The sequence below is a fragment of the Mus musculus genome, chromosome 14 (assembly GCF_000001635.26).
Source record: "Mus musculus strain C57BL/6J chromosome 14, GRCm38.p6 C57BL/6J".
Taxonomy (NCBI): domain Eukaryota; kingdom Metazoa; phylum Chordata; class Mammalia; order Rodentia; family Muridae; genus Mus; species Mus musculus.
The window spans coordinates 66131561-66153175 of NC_000080.6; the positions used below are offsets into that span (position 1 = coordinate 66131561).

The 21615-nt window shown below is 49.1% G+C and overlaps 1 protein-coding gene across 4 annotated transcripts; it reads left to right on the forward strand.

The window, feature by feature from the left end:
- The first annotated feature begins 1675 nt into the window (after positions 1 to 1675).
- Positions 1676 to 21388, forward strand: Chrna2 (cholinergic receptor, nicotinic, alpha polypeptide 2 (neuronal)). 4 transcript variants are annotated; one of them, XM_006518436.4, is made up of 8 exons: positions 1676 to 1848; positions 3566 to 3711; positions 10584 to 10726; positions 11797 to 11948; positions 12361 to 12405; positions 14846 to 14955; positions 17227 to 18259; positions 19391 to 21385. In XM_006518436.4, exons 3-8 carry the CDS (start codon positions 10654 to 10656, stop codon positions 19514 to 19516), a joined length of 1539 nt encoding a protein of 512 aa, XP_006518499.1. In that variant the 5' UTR covers positions 1676 to 1848; positions 3566 to 3711; positions 10584 to 10653; the 3' UTR covers positions 19517 to 21385. The 4 variants fall into 4 exon arrangements, with proteins under 4 accessions (XP_006518499.1, XP_006518498.1, XP_006518497.1 ...); XM_006518435.3 differs by lacking the exon at positions 1676 to 1848 and adding an exon at positions 9245 to 9352 and having other exon boundaries at positions 3348 to 3711; XM_006518434.3 differs by lacking the exon at positions 1676 to 1848 and having other exon boundaries at positions 3348 to 3711.
- Positions 21389 to 21615: the final 227 nt, after the last annotated feature.

A 21615-nucleotide genomic window follows, 5' to 3' on the forward strand; every position in this document is an offset into this window, starting at 1 on the left:
CAACAAATTAGAAAAAGAAGCTGGTATTCTATTGAGAACCTACATAAACAAGACCCAGGTATTCCATACTTCTAGCCTTGGGATGCTGCGAGCTTATTCAGCCAAGACTATTCTTATTCAGCACAGGTCCTCATCTATACGGCTCTGGTCTGCATGGCCTTGGTCTGATGACCCTGGGTTACATGGTCCTGGTCTACATGGCTCTGATCTGATGTCCCTGGGTTGCATGGCTGAGATGCAATGACTGGAAATGACCTGAACAGCAGCTTACACTAACTTTCCAGATCTGAGCACCAGCAAGCCTGACTGTTCTCGCTAACAGGACATAAATGACTTGTAAGAAACTATGTACAAAAACTCATGCTAATTGAGTAGTGTCTCCTGAGTGGAGAATCTGCTGCCCATTGCCTTCTGCCATGGGTGCCATTGGGCTACTGCCTCCTAAAGTATACCCTCTGAAAATGCACCCCCAAGGGCAGAATGAGCACCTGTGTTTGTCTAAGGGTTATTTGTTGAAGTTCAGCATTTATTTTTATTACCTCTGGACCAAGGAACTCACTTCATGGCCGAAGAATCACTGCAGGAAGCATAGAAGATGCTGTCTGGGGCAGGCACATGCTGCTAGCCTTCTCACACAGTTCAGAATCACCCCCTGCCTGAGATATGGTGCTACCTACAGTGGGCGAACCCCTATACATCAATTAACAATCAAAACAACACACACACATGCTTGCTCGCTCCAAGACTTGCCCACAGGCCAATCTGATATAGGCAATCTCTCAAATGAGATTCTCTTCCCAGATCATTCTAGGTTGTTTCAAGGTAACAGTTAAAGCAGTCTAAGAACCTGGACCCACACCTTTAACTCCAGAACTCGAAGCAGAGACGGCAGAGGCAGAGGCAGAGGCAGAGGCAGAGGCAGAGGCAGAGGCAGAGGCAGAGGCAGAGGCAGAGGCAGAGGCAGAGGCAGAGGCAGAGGCAGAGGCAGAGGCAGAGGCAGAGGCAGAGAGGCAGAGGCAGGCAGATCTCTGAGAGTTCCAGGCTATCCAGGAATCCATAGTGAGATACTGTTCCATAAAATAACAACAACAAAAACAAAAAGTAAATAACCACCCCTAAAGCCCCAAAGCTATTCAGAACAGTCGGAGGGCGGAGGGGGGGGAAGGAGAGGGCTCACTAATCATGGCTTTCCCATTTAGACCTCCTTCCTCCTGCCTGCTCGGGGTATGGTATGCTATGCCTCTTGTGTGCCAGGATCTGTGAGTATAAACTGCTTTCTTGATGATCCTCATTCTCGTATCTGTATCTGACCAGACTTATTTCAAACAAATTCTGGGTGTGCATTTTTAAAACAAAGAGTGTTGTGTCCATGGAAGGCTGTGTGTGTCTCCACACAGAGGAAAGGCTCTGGATGGGGGTGAAGGGACTTCCCAGAATTTTACTCTTTTGATGTATTTTAGGAACCCTCCCTCAATGTTGAAAATACAAAGTCCACTTTCCACGCAGGAGACCGAAACACAGACGCCTGCCTCTTCAGCCTTCCTCACATCCATTCTGGGGAATGGAATTAATCAGATGCATTTATCCTGACCTTTGTATGAGGAGCCAGTGACATGAATAACCAGGGAGGGGGGGGGGAGGGTTGATTGTGAAGGCAGCAGCAGCAGCAGCAGCAGCAACAGCAGGGCTGATTTCCAGGGTTGAGGTAGCAGTATCAGCGATGCTTAAGTTCTGGTGCCTGGCTCTGTAGCAGGGGCCTACCACGAAGGCAACCAAGCTGCTCTGGGCTGAAGTGGAGCTGACACCTCCTTTGTTCCCACCCGGCCTCCAAGCAGTCCCTCCAATTTTGTAAGTGCTGCTGCAAGCTACCCAGTGGCTTTATCTTCTGCTTTACTTAAATGATGGTTGTTTCTATGGCTGATAGCCAAGAATCTTGACAGATATAATCTGATACTTTTTTCCTCCTCCCTTCCCCCTCCCTTCTTCTCTCTCCTCCCTCTATCTCTTCCTCTTTTCTTCCTCCTTCCCTCCATCTCTGATTCTTCCTTCCCTCTCTCCTTCCCATCTTCCAGTTTCCCGGTGAAGAATGCATGCAGCTAGCTTCATGTTTGCATATGCCAAGAATGTTATAGTAACATTTTAAATCATGATTAATGAGAAGATGAGTGTTTCTCGATTTTAGCAATCAAATGCGCAACAGCAAATGTAGCACATGCAAATGTTTGTGTTTGCACAAACATCACACTCTTGCCATCTGAAGCAATTCACAGTGTCCTATGCCAACTCGTGGGCTCCTCAAAGAAAGCCTATGGGTAGTCACCATCATTCACACCCTCCTTTCACTTGTGAGGAAACTGAGGCACAAGCAGCTTTTGAGACTTGCCTGAGGTCACAAATCCATGCCTGAGCAGAACTAGAAAGCAAGCCCTTGTCTGTAGCAGCCCTTGTCTGTGGGAGTCAGAAAGCCTTTCGAGCAAGTAGTTTAATGGGGGAGGCAGAGCTTGGAGTTACTGGTTGGAAGATGCTGAGGGGAAAGGGCAGAAAGGAAGAAGAGGTCAGGGCCGGAGAAAGCCTGGGGTCACCAAGTGCGGGCTGGTGCCATGGAGATCACAGGCTGCATAAACCTGGCTGTGATAATCTACAAACTGTAAAGGCACCAGAGGTCAGCCTGTAGATTTAGAGCATGACAACCTGATATCTCTAGAAGATAGACATTGAAGTCATGTGCAAGTAGGGTAAGAAGAAGACAGGCCTGAAGCCAAAGCAGGAAGGAGACCCTCAGGCAGTAGTTGTAGTCGGGGCAGGGATCTTCCAGGTGAGAAAGAACAAAGGCGACTGTCAGCTGGCTGTTCCAGGGCTCACTCACATTTTGCTGACAACTGTACATTGTTATGACAGACCCTACAATCCTAGAGGACCTCATCTTGGGTGTGTTCAGGGATCCAAAGGCACTCCAGGTGACAGCCCTGGAGCCTAGGGTCCTTCAGAGCCGGGAGCAAGCCATCATAGTAATTGGCTGAACCGAAGCCAGAGCCGCACCTGTCTGTGCTGGACACAAAGTGAAGAATAGTGGTAGACTCCTCCTCCTTCCAGTGTGTGTGTGTGTGTGTGTGTGGAGAAAGTGAAGAATAGTGGTAGACTCCTCCTCCTTCCAGTGTGTGTGTGTGTGTGTGTGTGTGTGTGTGTGTGTGTCACACAAACAGAGAGAGAGAGAGAGAGACAGGGAGGGAGGGAGAGAGAGAGGGGGGGGAGAGGGAGGGAGGGAGAGAGAGAGAGAGAGAGGGAGGGGGAGAGAGAGAGAGAGGGAGAGGGAGGGAGGGAGGGAGGGAGAGAGAGAGAGAGAGAGAGAGAGAGAGAGAGAGAGAGAGAGAGAGAATAGTCTGCAGAAGCCGTAGTGCTGGTGGCTCTCCAAAATAGCCTCTTCTGTGGCACCTACATAAGCCTCTGCTGTCTCCTGGAGCTGAGCAGCCCCAGGAAAACTGACCACTCTTGAACTGGACCACCTATCCCCAGGAAGCTAGCCTGAGTCCCTCATCCTTACAGTGCCTCCTCCCAAACCTTCCAGTTTCTGTGTCTGTGCAACCATGAGCTGCAGCGACTGAGCTCCGACCTGCACCTGTCACTGCTTCCAAGGGACCCTCATCAGCTACCCCCAACTCCAGCTGGCTGGTTCTCTGCATCCCTCGAGGGCCCTGTGTCCTATGACCACAGGTAAGTAAGCAAGCTGTTCACTCTCAGGGCTTAGTCTAGGTAGAGGTGCTCAGCACGCTGGGGAGACTATGGGTGTGAGTTCAGAAGGAAGTTAGCAACTTGTGAGCACTTAGGAAATGGTCATGTCAGAATGCTGGAAGTCATCTGCTGCTGGACAAAATTCAGCCTTCTGGTTGACCCTGCTGGACCCACTCAGAACTCTGTGAAGGGACCACTTCTGAGTGGCTGTGGAGACTTCTGTCTTGTAGTAGTGCTCACTTTTATGTTCTTGTCACTTCCATTCTCTTGTTCATTTATCTCTTCATTCAGTGAGTATTCTTTCTACACACTTAGATGAATTAGATGAACAGAAAGCAGTGGTCTTTACAAACATGAAAGCTAGCATGTTCTCCATGGCTTGTGTGGATCAGAGTTGGAGTTAGACAGAGTACTGCCTCAGCTGGTGCCAGCACAGGACCTTCAAGATGCCACCTGACCTTGAGAGAGGTTACTCTACTGTGATGAGCAGGGCACTAAGCAGAGCAGCCATGGAAGCAAAGTGTGAGCCCTCCACCCTTAGAGCATGTTAGCGGGTGTGATTTGGAAAACGAACAACTGGCATTGGCATCATTTCCTCTAATCCAGGGGTCTCTTTGGTGGAGAACTGGAGTTGTTTGTGTCGTGCTGTGGCATGAGGGGTTTCTGGATGGGAGTCAGGAGGGGAAATCTAAGCATGTTTGGGGGAGAGGCAGTGCTTCCAGAAAGGGTAAAAGTGTGTTCTGATGAACGGGCAGGTAAGTAGCAGCTGCAGTAGGAAGGTGGACAGGGTAGAGGGTCTGAGTTATACTGGCTTCAGTGGATTTGAATCTAGGTAGATAAGCAAAGTTGTAATAAGTGCTGGGGCTTTGGGGATTGCTAGACCCTAATAAGCATCACCCCAGTGGGAATGTTCACACCCGAGCCCTTTATATGTGGAATAGTTTTTTTGTGTGTGTGGAATAGTTTTTGTTTGTGTGTTTGTTTGCATAGATCTCGTTTACTGAGACTTAACAAATAATGACATTATTTTACCAGCATCCTTATTCCAGAACTGCTAATCCTCTGACGCTGGGGCTCAGAGTCCAGAGCCTTTCACTTTAAATCTTTGTAACTAGTGGTGGAAGGTTACTCTAATTACTGCTGATTACGTGGAACAATTTCTTCCTTGGTTTCCGGTGACAAATTAATGAAATGATCACGGTGGGCTAATTACAAAAGGTGGAAATCAGAGGCAACTCAAACACAGTCTTTGGAGCCAATGGCGTCTCATTTGCACATTGCTCCAGACAGCCGCCCCTAACAGACATCTTTTCTCTGATCTCTAAACAACAGAAGCTCAGCACTCCTGCATCCATGGCCTCATTAATAGGAGGGAGCAAAACTTTATTCGTTGTGATAACACTCAGACTGTAGCCTTGGAATCTGCAGCCATGGTATTAGTTAAAAGGAGGAGTCAGTGGCCTGCATACAGAGGGACATTCTAGAACTTTGGACCTAGGTGAGCCAAAGCTTGGGGCAGAACACCTTGTTCATCACAGACCCCAGTCTTGACAATAATGTTTCCAGAATGTTGCCAAGTTTTGGTTGGGTGAGCTCCTGTGTGGTCACCCAAGTAAGAGGTTGATGCTATCACCATCTAGTTGCCCCAGTTTTAACATTTCTATGCTCCGTGAACTGGATAGATTTATCAACTTCTCCAAGAAGCAATATTTTAGTTATACATGGGAGACAGTGGTTTCCCTGCAGGCTTTCCCAGGGGCAATGCAAGTCCTCATGTTGGACCACAAGGGTACCAATGCGCTTTGTAAACCTGAGGGATATTAATATGAATTGTTCTTAGGAAGACATGTTAACATGAGACAGACCCTGGAATGGTCCTTACCCAGTCTGCTTCCTAGCATAAGAAAAAGACAGTGTGCCTTCCTGCCCATGGGATGCTGGATATAAGGACCTGAGGTTTTTAACTTTTATAATTATCTATTATCTTATGTGTACAATTGTGTTTCAAGCATGTATGTCTCTATGCATCAAGTATGTGTCTGGTGCCTGTGGAAGGCGGCAGAGAACACCAGATCCCTAGAACTAGGGTTACAGGTCATCGAAAGCTGCCTGATGTGGGTGGCTTTGGGGAACTGAGTCCAGGTCTCAAGCACTGAGCCATCTCTCCAGTTCCAAGAACTGAGTTTTGTAAATCCTCTTTACAACCCCTGGCTGGTTATGACAGTGAGAGTGAGGCTTAAGTCACTCACTCATCCAGGTAAATTTGAAGACCTGGTGGTGGCCTTGAGGTCCTCCAAGGTGGAGAGGATGAGGGGAAGAGAGAAAGAGAGAGGCACGGGACAAGCCACTTACTCCAGGTCTCTCAGCTTAGCCTAGCTATAGTCTTTCTTGGGTGTTTGCACAGAAATCGAACTTAAGGAAGTGCTTCCCAAAACTGGGTAGTTGTTTAAAGCCTGGAAGAGAAGATCAAGGAACCAGGGGCATTGAAGCCAACAAGGCGGGGATGGGGGACACATAAATATGTCAGGGATCACCTCAGGGTATATGACTAATGAGTTATCTAGAATTATTCTTTCCTAATGGTTCCTCTCTGTCATTCAAGTGACTTCAATCTCTGTCTGTTACTTACAGTACACATTGTTGACCTTGGCCAAGGGTTAGGGTAGGGGAAGGAAATGAATAAAGAATAGATAACTGGGTACCTGGGGCAATGGGCTGATGGATAAAGAGCTTGGCACACAAGTGTGCACACTAGAGTTTAGAAACCAGGCAAAAGCCAGGCAGGTGTGGGCGCTGTTTATAATCCCAGCAGTTCAGAGGCAGAGCTATGGGGTTCCCGAGGGCAAGCTGGATAACTAGACCAACTGGAACTGACGAGTGTCAGGTACAGTGAGAGACCTTGCCTCTATAAATAAAATGGAGATTGATTGAGGAAGACACTCAATTTCAACTTGGGGCCTCTATGTGCGCGCGCACGTGCACACACACACACACACACACACACACACACACACACACAGCACATACACACATACTGCACAATATACTAATTCCACATAAATTAAGTAATTAAGCTATTTGCCCTGCTCACACTTCCTGCCCTCAGTGGCAAGCCTCGGTCTTCCCCATCAGTTCTCCAGGCCTCTGTTCTCCCTGGACACATTTGGCAGGAGGCACAATGTGAGCAGGGAACTTGGTCTTCATTTCGAGAAGCGAGTTTACAGCAGGGCTTCTGAGTTCTCATCCTAAGAAGGAAGATCTCAGCAGGATCCTGCTCTCCTTGGAACCTCTGCTCCCTTTGCCCCAGTTTTGGTGGCATGCGAGAGTTCAGATGTTTTAAACCTAGTGAGATTACAGATGGACTCTGACGTACTGTCACTAGTGTGACAAAATACAGGTAGTACCATGATTCAGGCCCTCAGCCTATAGACAGCAACACAGTAACATGACATCCCATCTTAGACCTCCAGCTCGGACTTTAGAACCACAGCGTCCTCCTGGGTGGACACTCTACACTTTAAATACTACCTCCTCGTCTTCACCCGACTCTAAGTTCTGTCTCTGGGGATCTGATGACTCCAGGTGCCTCTTCCTAGAAGTGGAGGCACACAGTGCTTATCCTTTGGTGTCTATCTTATTTCAACGAGCATGCTCAAGGTTCATTCCCATCAGGATCTTCCTTTTTAAGGCTATATGGTCTCCATGGAGAGCACAGACAATGCTTTCTTTCTTACGTCTCTCGGGGACATAGGTTATTCCTCCCATCACACAATTCACCCTGATTGCTTATATCCACTCAGATGGTGGACTGGAATCTTAGTTTTATATGAATTTGGAGTGGCGCTGCACCTGTGAGGCTGGAGGAAGACACATAGAGCACACGGTGAATGTCACTGCATACCAAAAAGACTTCTCAGTATTATGCTTACGGTAGGAGATTTAGAAAATGTAGACATGTAGAAAAGTGTCAAGAAGTTTTTAAAAAGTCTCTGGGCAAGGGAGAGATGCTCTCCCCTCCCCCACCCTTGGCACCTTTGGCAGGCAGGAGAGCTGGCTCTGAGGCCATCAGAGTGGGAGAGCTGGTTCTGCCGTCACTGGCTACAGCACCCAGGAGAGCAGGCCTGCACAGTAGTGCTGACCCTGGTAGTGGGGGTGCAGGTGAGCCAGCCCCGAGAGGTGGAAGCTAGGGAAAGTTGGGTGCTACAACTTGTCTGCTGTGCAGTGGCACAGGTGAGGGAGGCATGCCCTCCTGCTACACTTTCCCCGCTTTGTCCCCCCCCACCTATGGCAGGTAGGAGGACTGGCCCCAAGGTCATGAGCGTGTAAGAACTGGCCCAGTCCCCCACCTGCAACATTTGGAAGAGCAGACCCTGAACCCCTACCTGCACCTGGGCAGCAAAGTAGAGCTGTGCCTGGTTGTGGGTATTGCAGGTGAGTCGCCCTGAGGTCACAAGAGCAGGAGAGCTGGCTTTGCTCCTTGTTGGTGGTGGCATTGGATGACCTAGCCCGGGGCAGGAATAGAAAGCCTGGTGTGTGGTGAGGGAGAGCAGGCAGGCTGGCCAGCTCAGATACCTCTCAGGCCCAGATCAGGGCTTTGACTTGGCCCACCCCAACATCTACCCCATCCATGAACCACTAGAGCCTGCCAAGGGACCCGTCAGACAGATCCAAAACTACAAGATCTCCATCACACAGGCAACGACAGGTTATCCGAGAGGAGTCCCAGGGAGGTTCCGGTATTGATAATGTAGCAGAAGCCAGAGGCCTCAAACCAATGACTCATTGCAATGAACACATGCAAGCACACAAGTGTGGGCAAAGGGTATACTGCAGGACACACCGTGACACAGTGCAGCTTCCAGAAGATTTTTTTTCTTTCCTTTTGTGGTGGGGGGAGGTTGCAAGGGTGGAAGGCAAGTATGAAGGGATGGAGAAATGAGTGGGACTTGGGTACATGATGTGAAATTCACAAAGAACCAATAAAAAGGTTTTGGTTTTTTTTTTTAAGTTAAAAGTGCCTCTCATCTAGGCCCCCAGAGAGCACAGGTGACTGCAGGCACACAGGGGAAAATGTAAAGAAAAGAACAAGCTGGTTCTAATCAATTTCCCTGGAAGTGATCAAGTGGGAGGGCCCATTGTGGGTGGTGCCATCCCTGGGCTGATAGTCCTGAGTTCTATAAGAGAGCAGGCTGAGCAAGAGTTCCATTGTAAAAATATCAGTTGAGACGGCTCTCTCTCTGTGTGTGTGTGTGCAGGATCTGGCTGTGTGGAGAGGTTGAATGTGGTGGTGGTGGGGCTGTGGGTCAGGGGCCGAAAATCTCAAATTTTAATAAGCCTCTGAACTGAAATCTCATGAGCAGGGGGAGGGGTGAGGAGGCTTTTCCACCAAACACACCCTGGAGCTATCAGTTATGGTAGTAAACATGTCCCATACACTGCAGCATGTTGGCGTTCCCCCATTCACTCTTTCTCTACTTGGCATAGACAGTCACTATGTGTTCCCATTGGGTCACAGGGCACTGACATCCACAGAGCAACCCAGTGCCTGGCCCCCCTCCTCAGTGTTCTGGAGCTCACATACAGACTCCTATGACTCCACTGGACTATGAACCTGTTCTGGGAGGTAGGTCATAGCTACCCTACAGATAAGCTGAACTCTCAGAGCTGTTAATGATATGGCCTGGACTCAAAGTCACGCTTGCAGACTCTGGATGGGGTAAGGAACACAGTGCAGGACAGTGACAGTTTGGAGGGGAGACAGCAGCAGCTGGTGGGGCTAGACTCTCGGCTGGGTCACTTGGGACAGTGTAGGATAGACTAAAGGATGAAGATGGGAAAACAGCTTCACAGATCCATTGGTAACAATGATGGTTCCCGATTCCTGCATGAATGTGGCCAGTTCTATGTTTAATTCATCTTCTTACACATATTTGTGAAGCCATTGTTAAGAACACACAATATTAAACTATGAATGGCATTCAGAGTTTTAGGAATGCAGTGTGCCTATCACCATTCCAAAACATCTCAGAATATCCAGAACATTCTCATTACGGTCAAAGGGAAATAACATGTCTGTGCTAAGAGCCAGTGTTCTATCTCTAGTCCATATACACAGGGTACCGCACACGGACATTTGGATATTTAAACTCTGTGTGTGTGTGTCCAGGTGCATGTGTGTGGAGTTGCACATATGTGCACATATGTTCAGAGGCCCCAGCCTCAGATGTTCTTCAGGTGTTGTTTTTATTTTTTAGACAGGGTCTCTCACTGGGACTAGGGCTCAAATGAGTAGGTTTGGCTGGGTGGCCAGCAAGTCCCAGAGGTCACTTGTCAACAGACTCATTCAGTATGTGGCTGGCTTCTCTCACATAGCAAGCTTTTAAAGTCCATTCCAGCAACTGCAAATGTCATGTTAGTACTTGATTCCTTTTGATGCCTTCATTGTTTTGGTATGCTGTCCGTCACTCCATCGCTCAACACTGATGGCATTTGCTTGCCTGCATCTTTGGGTCATTGTCGCTAGTAGTCAAATACTGCTGCTGAACGCCTTGTCCAATGTGGTTAGCCCCACTTTATAGATGAAAAGTTGAGACCACGATGGCAGGGAGGCTAGCACCTTCCTCTGTGAAGGTCAGTCATGTCTTAGCTAGTTAGCTAAGTGGCTAACAATCCAATGGCTCTCAAAAAAAGGGGAAGTCTATCTCCTCCGTGAAGCTGAGCAGCCTAGGTGCCCCATAAACCAGGCAGGCCCATTGACAGCCATTTTCTCGCTTCTAAACCGTTATGGAATACGAAAGACAAAGACACTAGATGTCACATCACTTGGCCCTAAGAGTCTTCCCTTGTTTATTCAGCTGCAGAGAGACAGGGCCTTGAAGAAGCCAGCTCCTTGTAGTCCAACAGAAACCAGGACCCTCTGAAGCCATGGCCCCCTCCCATCCTGCTTTCCAGTTCTGGATACATCTTTATCTCTGGTGTCTGCTTCTGATGCCAGCAGGTGAGTGGGTACCACCACTACCACTAGGACTTCATCGCACCATCGTGTGCCCACAGGCTATAGAGTAGACTCCCCTGAAGGCCAGCTCATATCATTCTCAAGGGTACAGGGGGCACTTAAGGTCATTGGCTGGATGGCCAGCACCACAGGGTGAAGATAAAAGGCTGTTTCAACTCTAGTACTAGCAGCTTTGTTGCCTTAGAATGTCCCAAGCTTCAGAGTTCCTGACCTCAACATGCAAACAGCATCATAGAGCACTCAAGATCACTGTGGGGATGAGGGAAGCTTACACGTAGCACACAGGCTAGGGCAGATAGGTGGGTATGCACACAGTAGCTATGGTCATGGCTGTACTTTCTATTCCAATGGCAGCTGAAGATTTGTCTGGTCTTTTATAAGGTAGTTCTTTGCCTGCTCAGACAGCAGAGCCCCTGAGTGGAGAGAAGTTATTATGCAAAACACAGTGCAAAAGACATAATCAATCCCAGCAGACAGTTTTGCAGAGCTTTGCACAGCTGAAGAGAACTGGTCAGAGCTGATGATTTAAGAACTTAGGGTGGTACCCTGCGTGGGAGATGTTCTCGTGGGCATTAGTAGCTCGTTGTAAAAGTGGATGAAAAGGAAAAAAGATCTCACTGTCAGCCAGGCTCATAGCAGTGGGTGAAGCCCCTCTCAGCCATCTCCCATCACACCACCCCTCCACCCCGCCCCGTCGCCCCATACTACCTGAGGCTCTTTGGTTCTGGCTGAGACTGGTTTCTAGGTCTGAGCTTTTTTTGCTCAGCTGGGGCAACCCTCACTCCCTGACTTAAAGTCAGGAAGACACCAGGAGTATTTGCTGTTTGCCTGATGCGTTATTATGCAAACAGAGTGCCATATTGGTGCTGCGTTAAGCACCAATCTGCGTTAATCTATGGGGTTTGTGATGGGCTTCTTATGTATGTAACCCCTGTACTGAGGCTACATGATGTGGAGTGCTGCCCATTTGATGGGAGGTGAAGGGAAAGCCACAGGCTCACCTCCTTGACTTCATGCAGACTCACTCTTTCTTTTCTGTCCCTATCTCACAGTGTTGGCCCAGCAAGGCTCGCACACCCATGCCGAGGACCGCCTGTTCAAACACCTCTTTGGAGGCTACAATCGCTGGGCACGGCCAGTGCCCAACACTTCCGATGTGGTCATCGTGCGCTTTGGACTATCCATTGCACAGCTCATAGATGTGGTGGGCCTGCCTTTTCATGCTGCACTCCCTTAATCAGCGCCCACCCCACCCCCCCCCGCCCCCAGCCCACACGATCTCTCTCTTGGTCCTCCTTGGATTCAGCTCAGCCCTTCTCCCACCAGCCCTCAAAGCCCACCCTGGACACAGCATGCAGCTACCTTGTTGTGTTGCCATGGTCCCTTTGTTCCCATTCCTTGGAGCCCCCAAGAGCATAGGTTGTCTAAAACACATGTTCAACTCCCCTCCTCTGTGATTGGGTGACCCTGAGGAATCAGAGTACTGGTGACAGGAAGGGTGGCTGGGCTTTGAGTGTCCTATGAGTAGATCCTCAAAGTGCCTCCTATACACTCTGTCTTCTGGGATGGTTCATCAGATACCCCAACTATTTTACTTTCTATCTCTGCTACCCCAGGATGAGAAGAATCAAATGATGACCACCAATGTCTGGCTAAAGCAGGTGAGTCTTCCATAGTAGGAATTGGCAGACTTGTGCAGTCTCCAGACCCTTCTAGGACCCTCATTATCTATCGGCAAGATGCTAAATTCATGGGTCATGATCAGTAGTCACCTAAGAGGTGAGGCAGCTGTGGTACTGCAGGCTGCTCTCTCCGGGGGCTGGCTTTTGTTTGGCCAGTCTCTTACTCAACTGTTCTTTTCACCCACAGCACCAAGGGATGCCTTTCTAGGAACAAGCATCTCATAGTCCCAGGTTTACAAGACAGCTCACTGAATCGGCTCCCTTCATCATAGGACAAGGGGGTACCCAGGTATGCCCAGCTCCAAGGTCCATCTCCTAGGAGTGGCTTAGAGTCTGTGCTACCTGGCAAATGACCCCAGAGCTCACAAGCATAAAGCAATGACCCATTTATCACACATTTGTGGTCTGGTGGTCAGATGGCTTTCTCTGCTTCAAATGGTGACTAAGGTACTTGGCGGCACCTGGCCAGCTGTGGTTAGTGTGTTACTGTCTAAAATGGCTTCCCTTACATCAGCAGTTTTCAATCTCTGGGTCACAGCCTGTTGGCAAACCTCTATCTCCAAAAATATTTACATTATTCTCATAACAGTAGCAAAAGTACAGTTATGAAATAGCAATGACATAGCTTTCTGCTCGGGGGTCATCACAGCACGAGGAACTGTATTAAAGCACTGCAGCATTAGGAAGGTTGAGGGCCACTGCCTTACATGTCTGTCTTTTACATGGATATTTGGAAAGCTCTGGAAGATTCTGAAAGGCTGGGGTCCTCCATGCGCACTCTCAGGTTCCTTCACTAGGGTCTCTTTGGCAGTTGATTTGATGGATTCTCACTTGGTGTCTTCAAGTCTCCCTGAGTGACAAGAGACAGAAAGTAGAAGCTGAAAGCCACTTATGGATCTATAGCAATCTAGCCTCCATCTTACTTCATTCTATAGGCACAGTCAGTAAAGAATCTAGAGTCGGGAAGAGACAAAGATACCATTTCTCCATGGAAGGAGAGTGTGTGTGGAGTTCTGGGATGGGCCACTGTTGGGCAGGCTCATTCTGTCATCCCAGAAAATCCCAAGGCCTTAAAGTGGAGATGACAAAGGGACATGGGAAAGGAAAGCTAACCCCTGCCCTCAGCTTTCTACTCTGGCCCCTTGGGTACCTGACTGGCCCTGACTCAGAGGCCAGCAGGCAGAAACCCACCAAGGCAATGCCATTTCAGAGTCTTTCAAATAGGTTCCTTGCTCACTGTAGGGGTTCTACACACAACCCCCGACTCACTGGGTTCTGGATGCGTGATAGCTACTTGGGTCAGGGGCTGCTCTGAGCCAATTGCTTCTGCTATTGCTTATTCTGGAGTCATTGGAGGGTCTGAGCCTCATCTCTATGGATGAACCAATGGGAACCAGAGTGAGGGGGAAGCTTTAAAAGGTGTGTGCAGTCATGTCATGGGGGGTGGTGTGGTCCTAGATCCTCGATCACCACGATTGTCCTGGTCACTCATGCCAGGGTTGTGGAGGAGGAGAGGAAAGGGCACAGTGGTGGAACCAGGCCTTCTGCAGCTGCCCAGGACTAGCCTGAAATGCTGGAGAAGTTATTAACCCTCTGGAAGCTCCTTTCTCCCCATCTGTGAAGGGGTGGCTCATCTGTCTTAGACCTATGGCCGTCAGATGCCCCCATTTGATGTAAGTGTCCCCAAATATATGAACCTGAAATCCTAAAGGATATACCAGAGAGGGAATAAGAGCTCGGTATTGGGAACTAAAGGGTAAAGCTCCGTTTCATACAGTGCTTGCCTGGGTTTGACTCCCCAACACCGCAGGCACTGGGCATGGGGCTCATGAACTCCATCCAGAGCCTGGGAAGAGGGGCTGAGAAGAAGCAAATGTTTAAGGTCGTTTTTTACCTTTACAGTAAGTTGGAGGCCAGCTTGTGCATGAAACAAACAAATAAACAATAACAAAATCTGGTTTTAAAATGCACTTGGACCTGCTCTGGTGGAACACAGTTGGGACCTAGAGCATCCTCTTCCTGCTGGGACTCCCTGGATCAGGAGGTCTCCAGAGCATAGTTGGAAGGTCATGGGTAACTCTCCTGGCTGTCTCTGGCAAGCCCTGCCTGGAGAAGGAGTGACTGCATAACAGATTCACTAAGTGGGGAGCATCAGAACAAGGGCCAGAGGCACAGCTAGAGGGCCAAGTGTGCTGGCACTGGCTGCCTGGGATTTTCACTACCAGAGTCGGAACAAAATGGGCTGCTTATCAGAAATGGTTTGCCCTATTCCCATAGCAGCCTTTTCCTCGTGCCATAGACTCTGTGGATTCTGTGGGGGCTAGGAGAGGGACACAGGGGTGCTACAGTCCCACAGCTCCTCAGATCACCTAAAGGTCCCGGTGGGGCAGTGCTCTGATGTGACCACTCCCCTGAGCAGGAATGGAATGACTACAAGCTGCGCTGGGACCCGGCTGAGTTTGGCAACATCACCTCCCTCCGCGTCCCCTCAGAGATGATCTGGATCCCAGACATTGTTCTCTACAACAAGTAAGAAGCCAGTTACTAATTAAAGTGCATCTGGGAGGGGAGAGAACTAGGCGAGCAAGAGCTCTTGCTGGGCTAGCAAGAAAATCTGTTTGAATCCTCAGTGGTCACATAAAAGCTGGGAGTGGTACTCTGGCTCGCTCTGTCTGTCTGTCTGTCTGTCTGTCTGTCTGTCTGTTTCTGTGAGTGTGTGTGTGTATGAGAGAGAGAGAGAGAGAGAGAGAGAGAGAGCACTTTAGCACTGGGGATAGGGGAGACAGGTAGATCCTAGAAGTTCACTGACCAGTCAGTTTAGCCAGACAAGCCTTCGATTCTTGAGGACCTGTCTCAAGAAGTAAAGATGGAGCATGGTCAAGGAAAGATACTTGATGGCAGCCTTAGGCCTATACACACTCAAATATGCACAAGCACTACCCACACATGTGCACACACCACACACATACACACATTTATTCACACATGTGTGCCAGCACACACTCTCTCTCTAATACATACATACATACATACACACATACACAAACATGCATGCATATATATACACAGACACATACTCATGTGCACTGGCATCTCTCTCTCTCTCTCTCTCTCCCTCTCTCACACACACACACACACACACACACACACACACACACACACTTTCTCATAAAAGAAACTAAAACTTATTCTTTCCTTTTTGGCTTGGGTAAGGTTTCACAGAGAAATCCAGACGTTAATACTTAAATGATGGCAGTGTCTCTTGCTAACATTTTCTAAAGCAGGTCTCTGGGGGACACTGCTACCTTCTTGAGATATGAATAGGCATGGAAGGTTCTTGGTGGTGGTGTGTGTGGGGGGGGGGGGGTTGGCATGTGACATAATTTTGGATAGCATAGTCACCCCCTGGTGGTCTAAGCCTTAAACACCTGTTGTTTGCTTCTGCAGGAGTCATATGCCCCGAGTTCCCCAGGCCCCATCTCTGTGCCCTGAGGTGGCACCTAGGATCCTTCCAGTTTCTGGTTCTCTCTGACAGATCAGGAACAAAGTCCCAGCAGCAGATTTATCTGAGTTTTTAAATTGTCAATAAGACAGCTGGTTGCTAATACCTGATTGCATCAAGTTCTTCTGGTAGGACAAAGGCTAGTCAGAACAGCTGCATTTAAGGGGTGTGTGAACGACACCCTCCTGCAGGTTAATAGGCAAAGGGTCAGTGAAGTCACATGGCCTCTTCCCCCGAATGGGGGCCTGCTGCCATCTAGTGGTAGTTATGTGAAATGACCGAAATTATCACTACCGGTTTGGGTTGAATGTAGGAATTGGGGGTGGAGTTTAAAGACTATTTCTACCCAGGGAAACCCAGAGTCCTATGGAGTCCTGCCTGCCGATTTCTTCCTTGTTCTTGTGAGGCTTCCTGTTTTTATGCTCTTGTCTCACCTCCCAGGTCAAGAACTAATTAAGCTTTCACAGTAATCCTGTTGAGCCCAGCCAGAAGTCCCTCCTGATCTCAGAAGCATTCCAAATGCCCAGTTGCATGGTGATGTCATGTGACTATATTTCATTTCCATGTGGTTCCCCAAGGGCAGGAACCACATCTCACATCCCTCAGGTACAGGCCCTGGTAGATGAAACTGGCCCCAAATACTGTGCTAAATGCACAGAGTACAGGGAGTTTCCTCACCAGCCAAAATGTTAGTCTCGTCTGGAAAGGAACGAAAAAGATCTGGGTACAAGATCTAGGATCCTCCTCCTCTGGAACTGAGTTCCCATTTAATCGTGAGGGAGATCAAAACACTCAAAAACCTTTACTCTAGTCAGGTATGGTGGAGAATACCTGTTATTCCAGAACTCAAGATACTGAGGCAGGAGGATCACAAGTTTAAATCCAGCCAGCAAGTTGGGGGCCAGCTGGGGCCACATAGTAAGATCCCTGTCTCATAAAACAACCACAAAAACTTCAACATACTAAATGGATAATAACAGGATCAGACTATAAATGTCCCATGATTTGAAATATGAAAAATTAAGGAATAGTCTTTATGACAGTCAGATATATAATTATGACATCAAAATGGCAATCGTGGTTTTTTTTTTTTTTAGTTTATTTAAATTTTTTACTTCTGCAATTAAAACACTGGTATTTGAAAAGGCAACTCAGATACGTCTGTCTGTAGGAGAGATTTATCTTGCCCTTGCTTGGATGACTCTACTTAGCCAGTCAATAGTGAGTTTGTTTACTCAGTTGCCCTGCTTCACGGAAGAGGCAGATATGCAGGATCCCAGCTTGTCTCCTCTTCCCAGTGCAGACGGGGAGTTTGCGGTGACCCACATGACCAAGGCCCACCTCTTCTTCACGGGCACTGTGCACTGGGTGCCCCCAGCCATCTACAAGAGCTCCTGCAGCATCGACGTGACTTTCTTCCCCTTCGACCAGCAGAACTGCAAGATGAAGTTTGGCTCCTGGACATACGACAAGGCCAAGATCGACCTGGAGCAGATGGAGCGGACGGTGGACCTGAAGGACTACTGGGAGAGCGGCGAGTGGGCCATTATCAACGCCACCGGAACCTATAACAGCAAGAAGTACGACTGCTGCGCGGAGATCTACCCCGACGTCACCTACTACTTCGTTATCCGCCGGCTGCCGCTGTTCTACACCATCAACCTCATTATCCCGTGCCTGCTCATCTCCTGCCTCACCGTGCTCGTGTTCTACTTGCCCTCTGAGTGTGGAGAGAAGATCACGCTGTGCATCTCGGTGCTGCTCTCCCTCACTGTCTTCCTGCTGCTCATCACAGAAATTATCCCATCCACCTCACTGGTCATCCCACTCATCGGCGAGTACCTGCTCTTCACCATGATCTTCGTCACCCTCTCTATTGTGATCACAGTCTTCGTGCTCAATGTCCACCACCGTTCCCCTAGCACGCACAACATGCCCAACTGGGTGAGGGTGGCCCTGCTAGGCCGGGTGCCCCGGTGGCTGATGATGAATCGGCCCCTGCCGCCCATGGAGCTCCATGGCTCTCCAGGTCTGAAGCTCAGCCCCACTTATCATTGGCTGGAGACCAACATGGATGCTGAAGAAAGGGAGGAGACAGAGGAAGAGGAGGAGGAGGAAGAAGATGAAAACATATGTATGTGTGCAGGCCTCCCAGACTCTTCCATGGGTGTCCTCTATGGCCATGGCAGCCTGCATCTGAGGGCCATGGGGCCTGAGGCCAAGACTCCATCCCAGGCTAGTGAGATCCTGCTGTCACCTCAAATACAGAAAGCACTAGAAGGTGTACACTACATTGCTGACCACCTGAGGTCTGAGGATGCTGACTCTTCGGTGAGTTGGGATGAGGAAAGCCCCTCCCCACCCCGTGGGTGACTCTGCCAGCTTAGCAGGGAAAAATCCAAGCCCAGGGCATGCCCTTGGGCAACCCTTTCCCTTCTTCTTGTAAGGACCAGTCACCCTCAGTCATGTCCAAAGAGTCTGGACTTGATCATGAAAGGGAAACACTAGCTAGAAGTCCTCTGGTTACTTCCTGGCCGATGGCAGAATACCACAGGGTCCATCCCCCTCTCTTCAACCTAAGTGGGGGAGAGTGAGGAAATTGGGGAGCTCAGATGCTGGTCTCCATCTGCTTTGTCTTTGTCTGGGCAGTCCCTCTATGAGAGGGGCGGGGTGGGGCGGGGCAGGGCAGGGAGATAGACTGCTCTGAGAAGGTACAGAAACCAAATACAAACGCATCCACTCAGTGCATGGCTGGCCGCTGCACTACCCTGTGGTAGAGGGTCTCCTCCATCTGGGCTCTGGGCAGTCTGTGACGTTCCCTAGTCACTCTCAAACCCTGCAGATTCTCAGCTGAACCAGGGTAGGCTCCCCTCCCCCAGGGCTGCATATAGTAAGTACTTAGTGTTCAGAACCTGGCTGTCCCCTTACCAACCAAAGGAGGAGTGAAAGGTTACTATGGGACAATCTTATTGAGTAGATAAGAACATTGATCATTAATTTGGAAATTTCTAAGAATGTAGATCCTCTGGCTTGGCCTGTGAGCTGAAGAGCTACAAAGCTCCAGCTCTTCCACACTGGCTTGCCCTGGGCTACAACCTGCCTCTTTCTGTCCCCTTCAGGTGTGTGGGGAAGTAGCATGGGACAGCACATTATTGGGGACTACTATGAGCTACATTTAAAATTTCCTGATTTTGATGGCCTGTGCCTAGTGTCTCCTCATGTCCCTCTGGACTCCTGAGCCTAGCAGTATGTGGAAATGGGAAAAGATAAAATGGGATTCCCAGGGATGTATCAGCCCTGAGCTAAGCCTGTTTCTCTCTCCACCCATCTCTATGTGTGGGATAACCTTGGCTTTGCAAGCCTTCGGTGGCCTGGTGACTACTGCCTCCATGAGGCTGGATGTGGGAGGGACATCTTCTCAAAGCCTGGCTCTTGTCACTGTAAGCCCAATTCTAACTCCAGGTGAAGGAAGATTGGAAGTATGTGGCCATGGTGGTAGACCGGATCTTCCTCTGGCTGTTCATTATCGTCTGCTTCCTGGGGACCATCGGGCTCTTCCTCCCTCCGTTCCTGGCTGGAATGATCTGACTTGATGTCCCTCATGTTGGCTCCAAGGTGGCCTGGACAACCATCTTCTGCTCTTCTGTGACTGGAGCCATCTCTAGAATATTCTTTTGACTTAATGCCACCTGCCTGCGATGTTTCTACGAGGCCCCTGATCTAGCCTGGACTTCATATCCTCCTTGTCAACAGTTCATGGTGCCATTGCGGTGACAAGCACTGAGACCACTCAACATGACAACTATTTAGGGATGCTGAGGAACTAGAAGAGGTGAAGGCTGCTCTGTAGGTGATGACAACATGGTGGTGATATGGGGGGAGAGCAAGATAGTTCTGAAAGAGCATATAGGAGTTGTCTATGGCAAAAGGGTCAAACAAAGGGATGGAGGGGTCAGACCAGGACAAAGGGAAATAGAACACTGGCCCAAAGATGGGCACAAGGGGACAATGGGAGTGCCTGGTGTGGAAGAGTTCTGCACAACACTGTGGATTCAGAATGTCAGAGAGGACAGCCAGCTGGGGTGGGGAGGCTGGGAGGCAAGTTGGGATATTTTTGACCCAGGCCCAAGAAGAAGCTCAGAGTCTGCACTGAACCTGTCTCTATGCACTTTGCAGGAAATGTCAGAGGGACAGGGGTACTTCCCAAAGGAGTGGGGCACAAAGAAAGTTCTAGAGCAGTGGCTTTCAACCTGTGTCGTGGGTTGCAACCCTTCAGGGAGTCAAACGACCCTTTCACAGGGGTCACATATCAGATATCCTGCATATCAGATGTTTTACATGACAGTCCATAACAATATCAAAATTACTGTTATGAAGTTGAAATGAAAACAATTTTGTGGTTGGGGTCACAACATGAGGAACTGTAAAGGGTCATAGCATTAGGAAGGTTGAGAACCACTGATCTAGGTGCCCTGGTGGATGCTTGAGGCAGAATAGCAACATTGGGTATAAGTTGCTGGGCCATTATTCAACCAAAAGCACTTTGGAGCCTTCAAGTTCCCCTCAGTGTCATGTCTCACTGTTCTATGCTACAAAAAAAGAGGTATAGCAATTTCTACAAGGGATCAGGGCTACCTTCAAATCAAGAGGACAAAGTAAGAAGGCAGTCTCCAATGTTGGCACCCTTCTTGCTGTCCACAGGGACCTGGTCCTCAATTCCTGGCTCTGTCAGCATGCCTCACATAGGAACTGAGATCTTTGCATCAAGCTCTTTCAATTGTGTGCTCCTTCAGGGCAGAGTCTCTGCTCTTGTTGCTTTCACTCATCCTGAGCTGGGTGAGAGAGCTCAGTAGCTGGACCCTCCATCGTGAGTAGTGGAGAGAAACCAACCTGGTAGCTTTAGGCTCCAGAACTGCTACATAATACCAAAGCTTTGGGGGAGGACTCTTCCCCAGTCTTCCCAGGGCCCCATCAGGTGACTAACCTGCTCTGAACTGTCCTGTGTAGCTTGTTCTTTTACTTGTAATATTCCACGACCCTTCATTGCATAGAAGCCCAGCGGATTGGGCCTTTCAGAACATTCTGCAGTCCCCAAGGAATTAGGTCCCAGACGCTAACAGCAATGAGATTCAGGGTCACTAAGAGATATAGAGACCAAGTTTGTTCTCTGTCTTGGGGTGCTCTCCTTCCGAACCCCACACACAGCACCTCGACAGACCTAGGAGATCTGCTTGTCGGAGGCCTTACCCAGACTTCCTGTTACCAGTTCTAATGATACCCACTCAGTCTCAGGCCTTGGCTCCCCCTTTCTCCACTGAATGCAGCCGGCACCTCTTTTCTCTGTGTCAAACCCCAAGACATGATTTCCTGATGCAGAGATGCTTGTTGGATGATCCCTACCCCCCATCCTCCTTGCATGTGAGTGAAATGTCAAAATAAAGCTAAAATGTCTGCCGTCAAGAGTGTCATGCCTTCATGCCAGCTACCTCAGCTGTCACTGGCATTAACTCGTCCCCTCCAGAGCCTAGGTGGCTCAAGGACAGTCAAGAGAGGTATGTCCCAAAGTGTCTTCCTGGAGAGCTGCCTCGAGATGAGGTGTCACTACTGCCCACATGAGACAAAAGGCATGAGGCCACTACATACTTCTCATTGGCGTCAGTCAGCTCCTGCTCTGTACTGGACAGGAA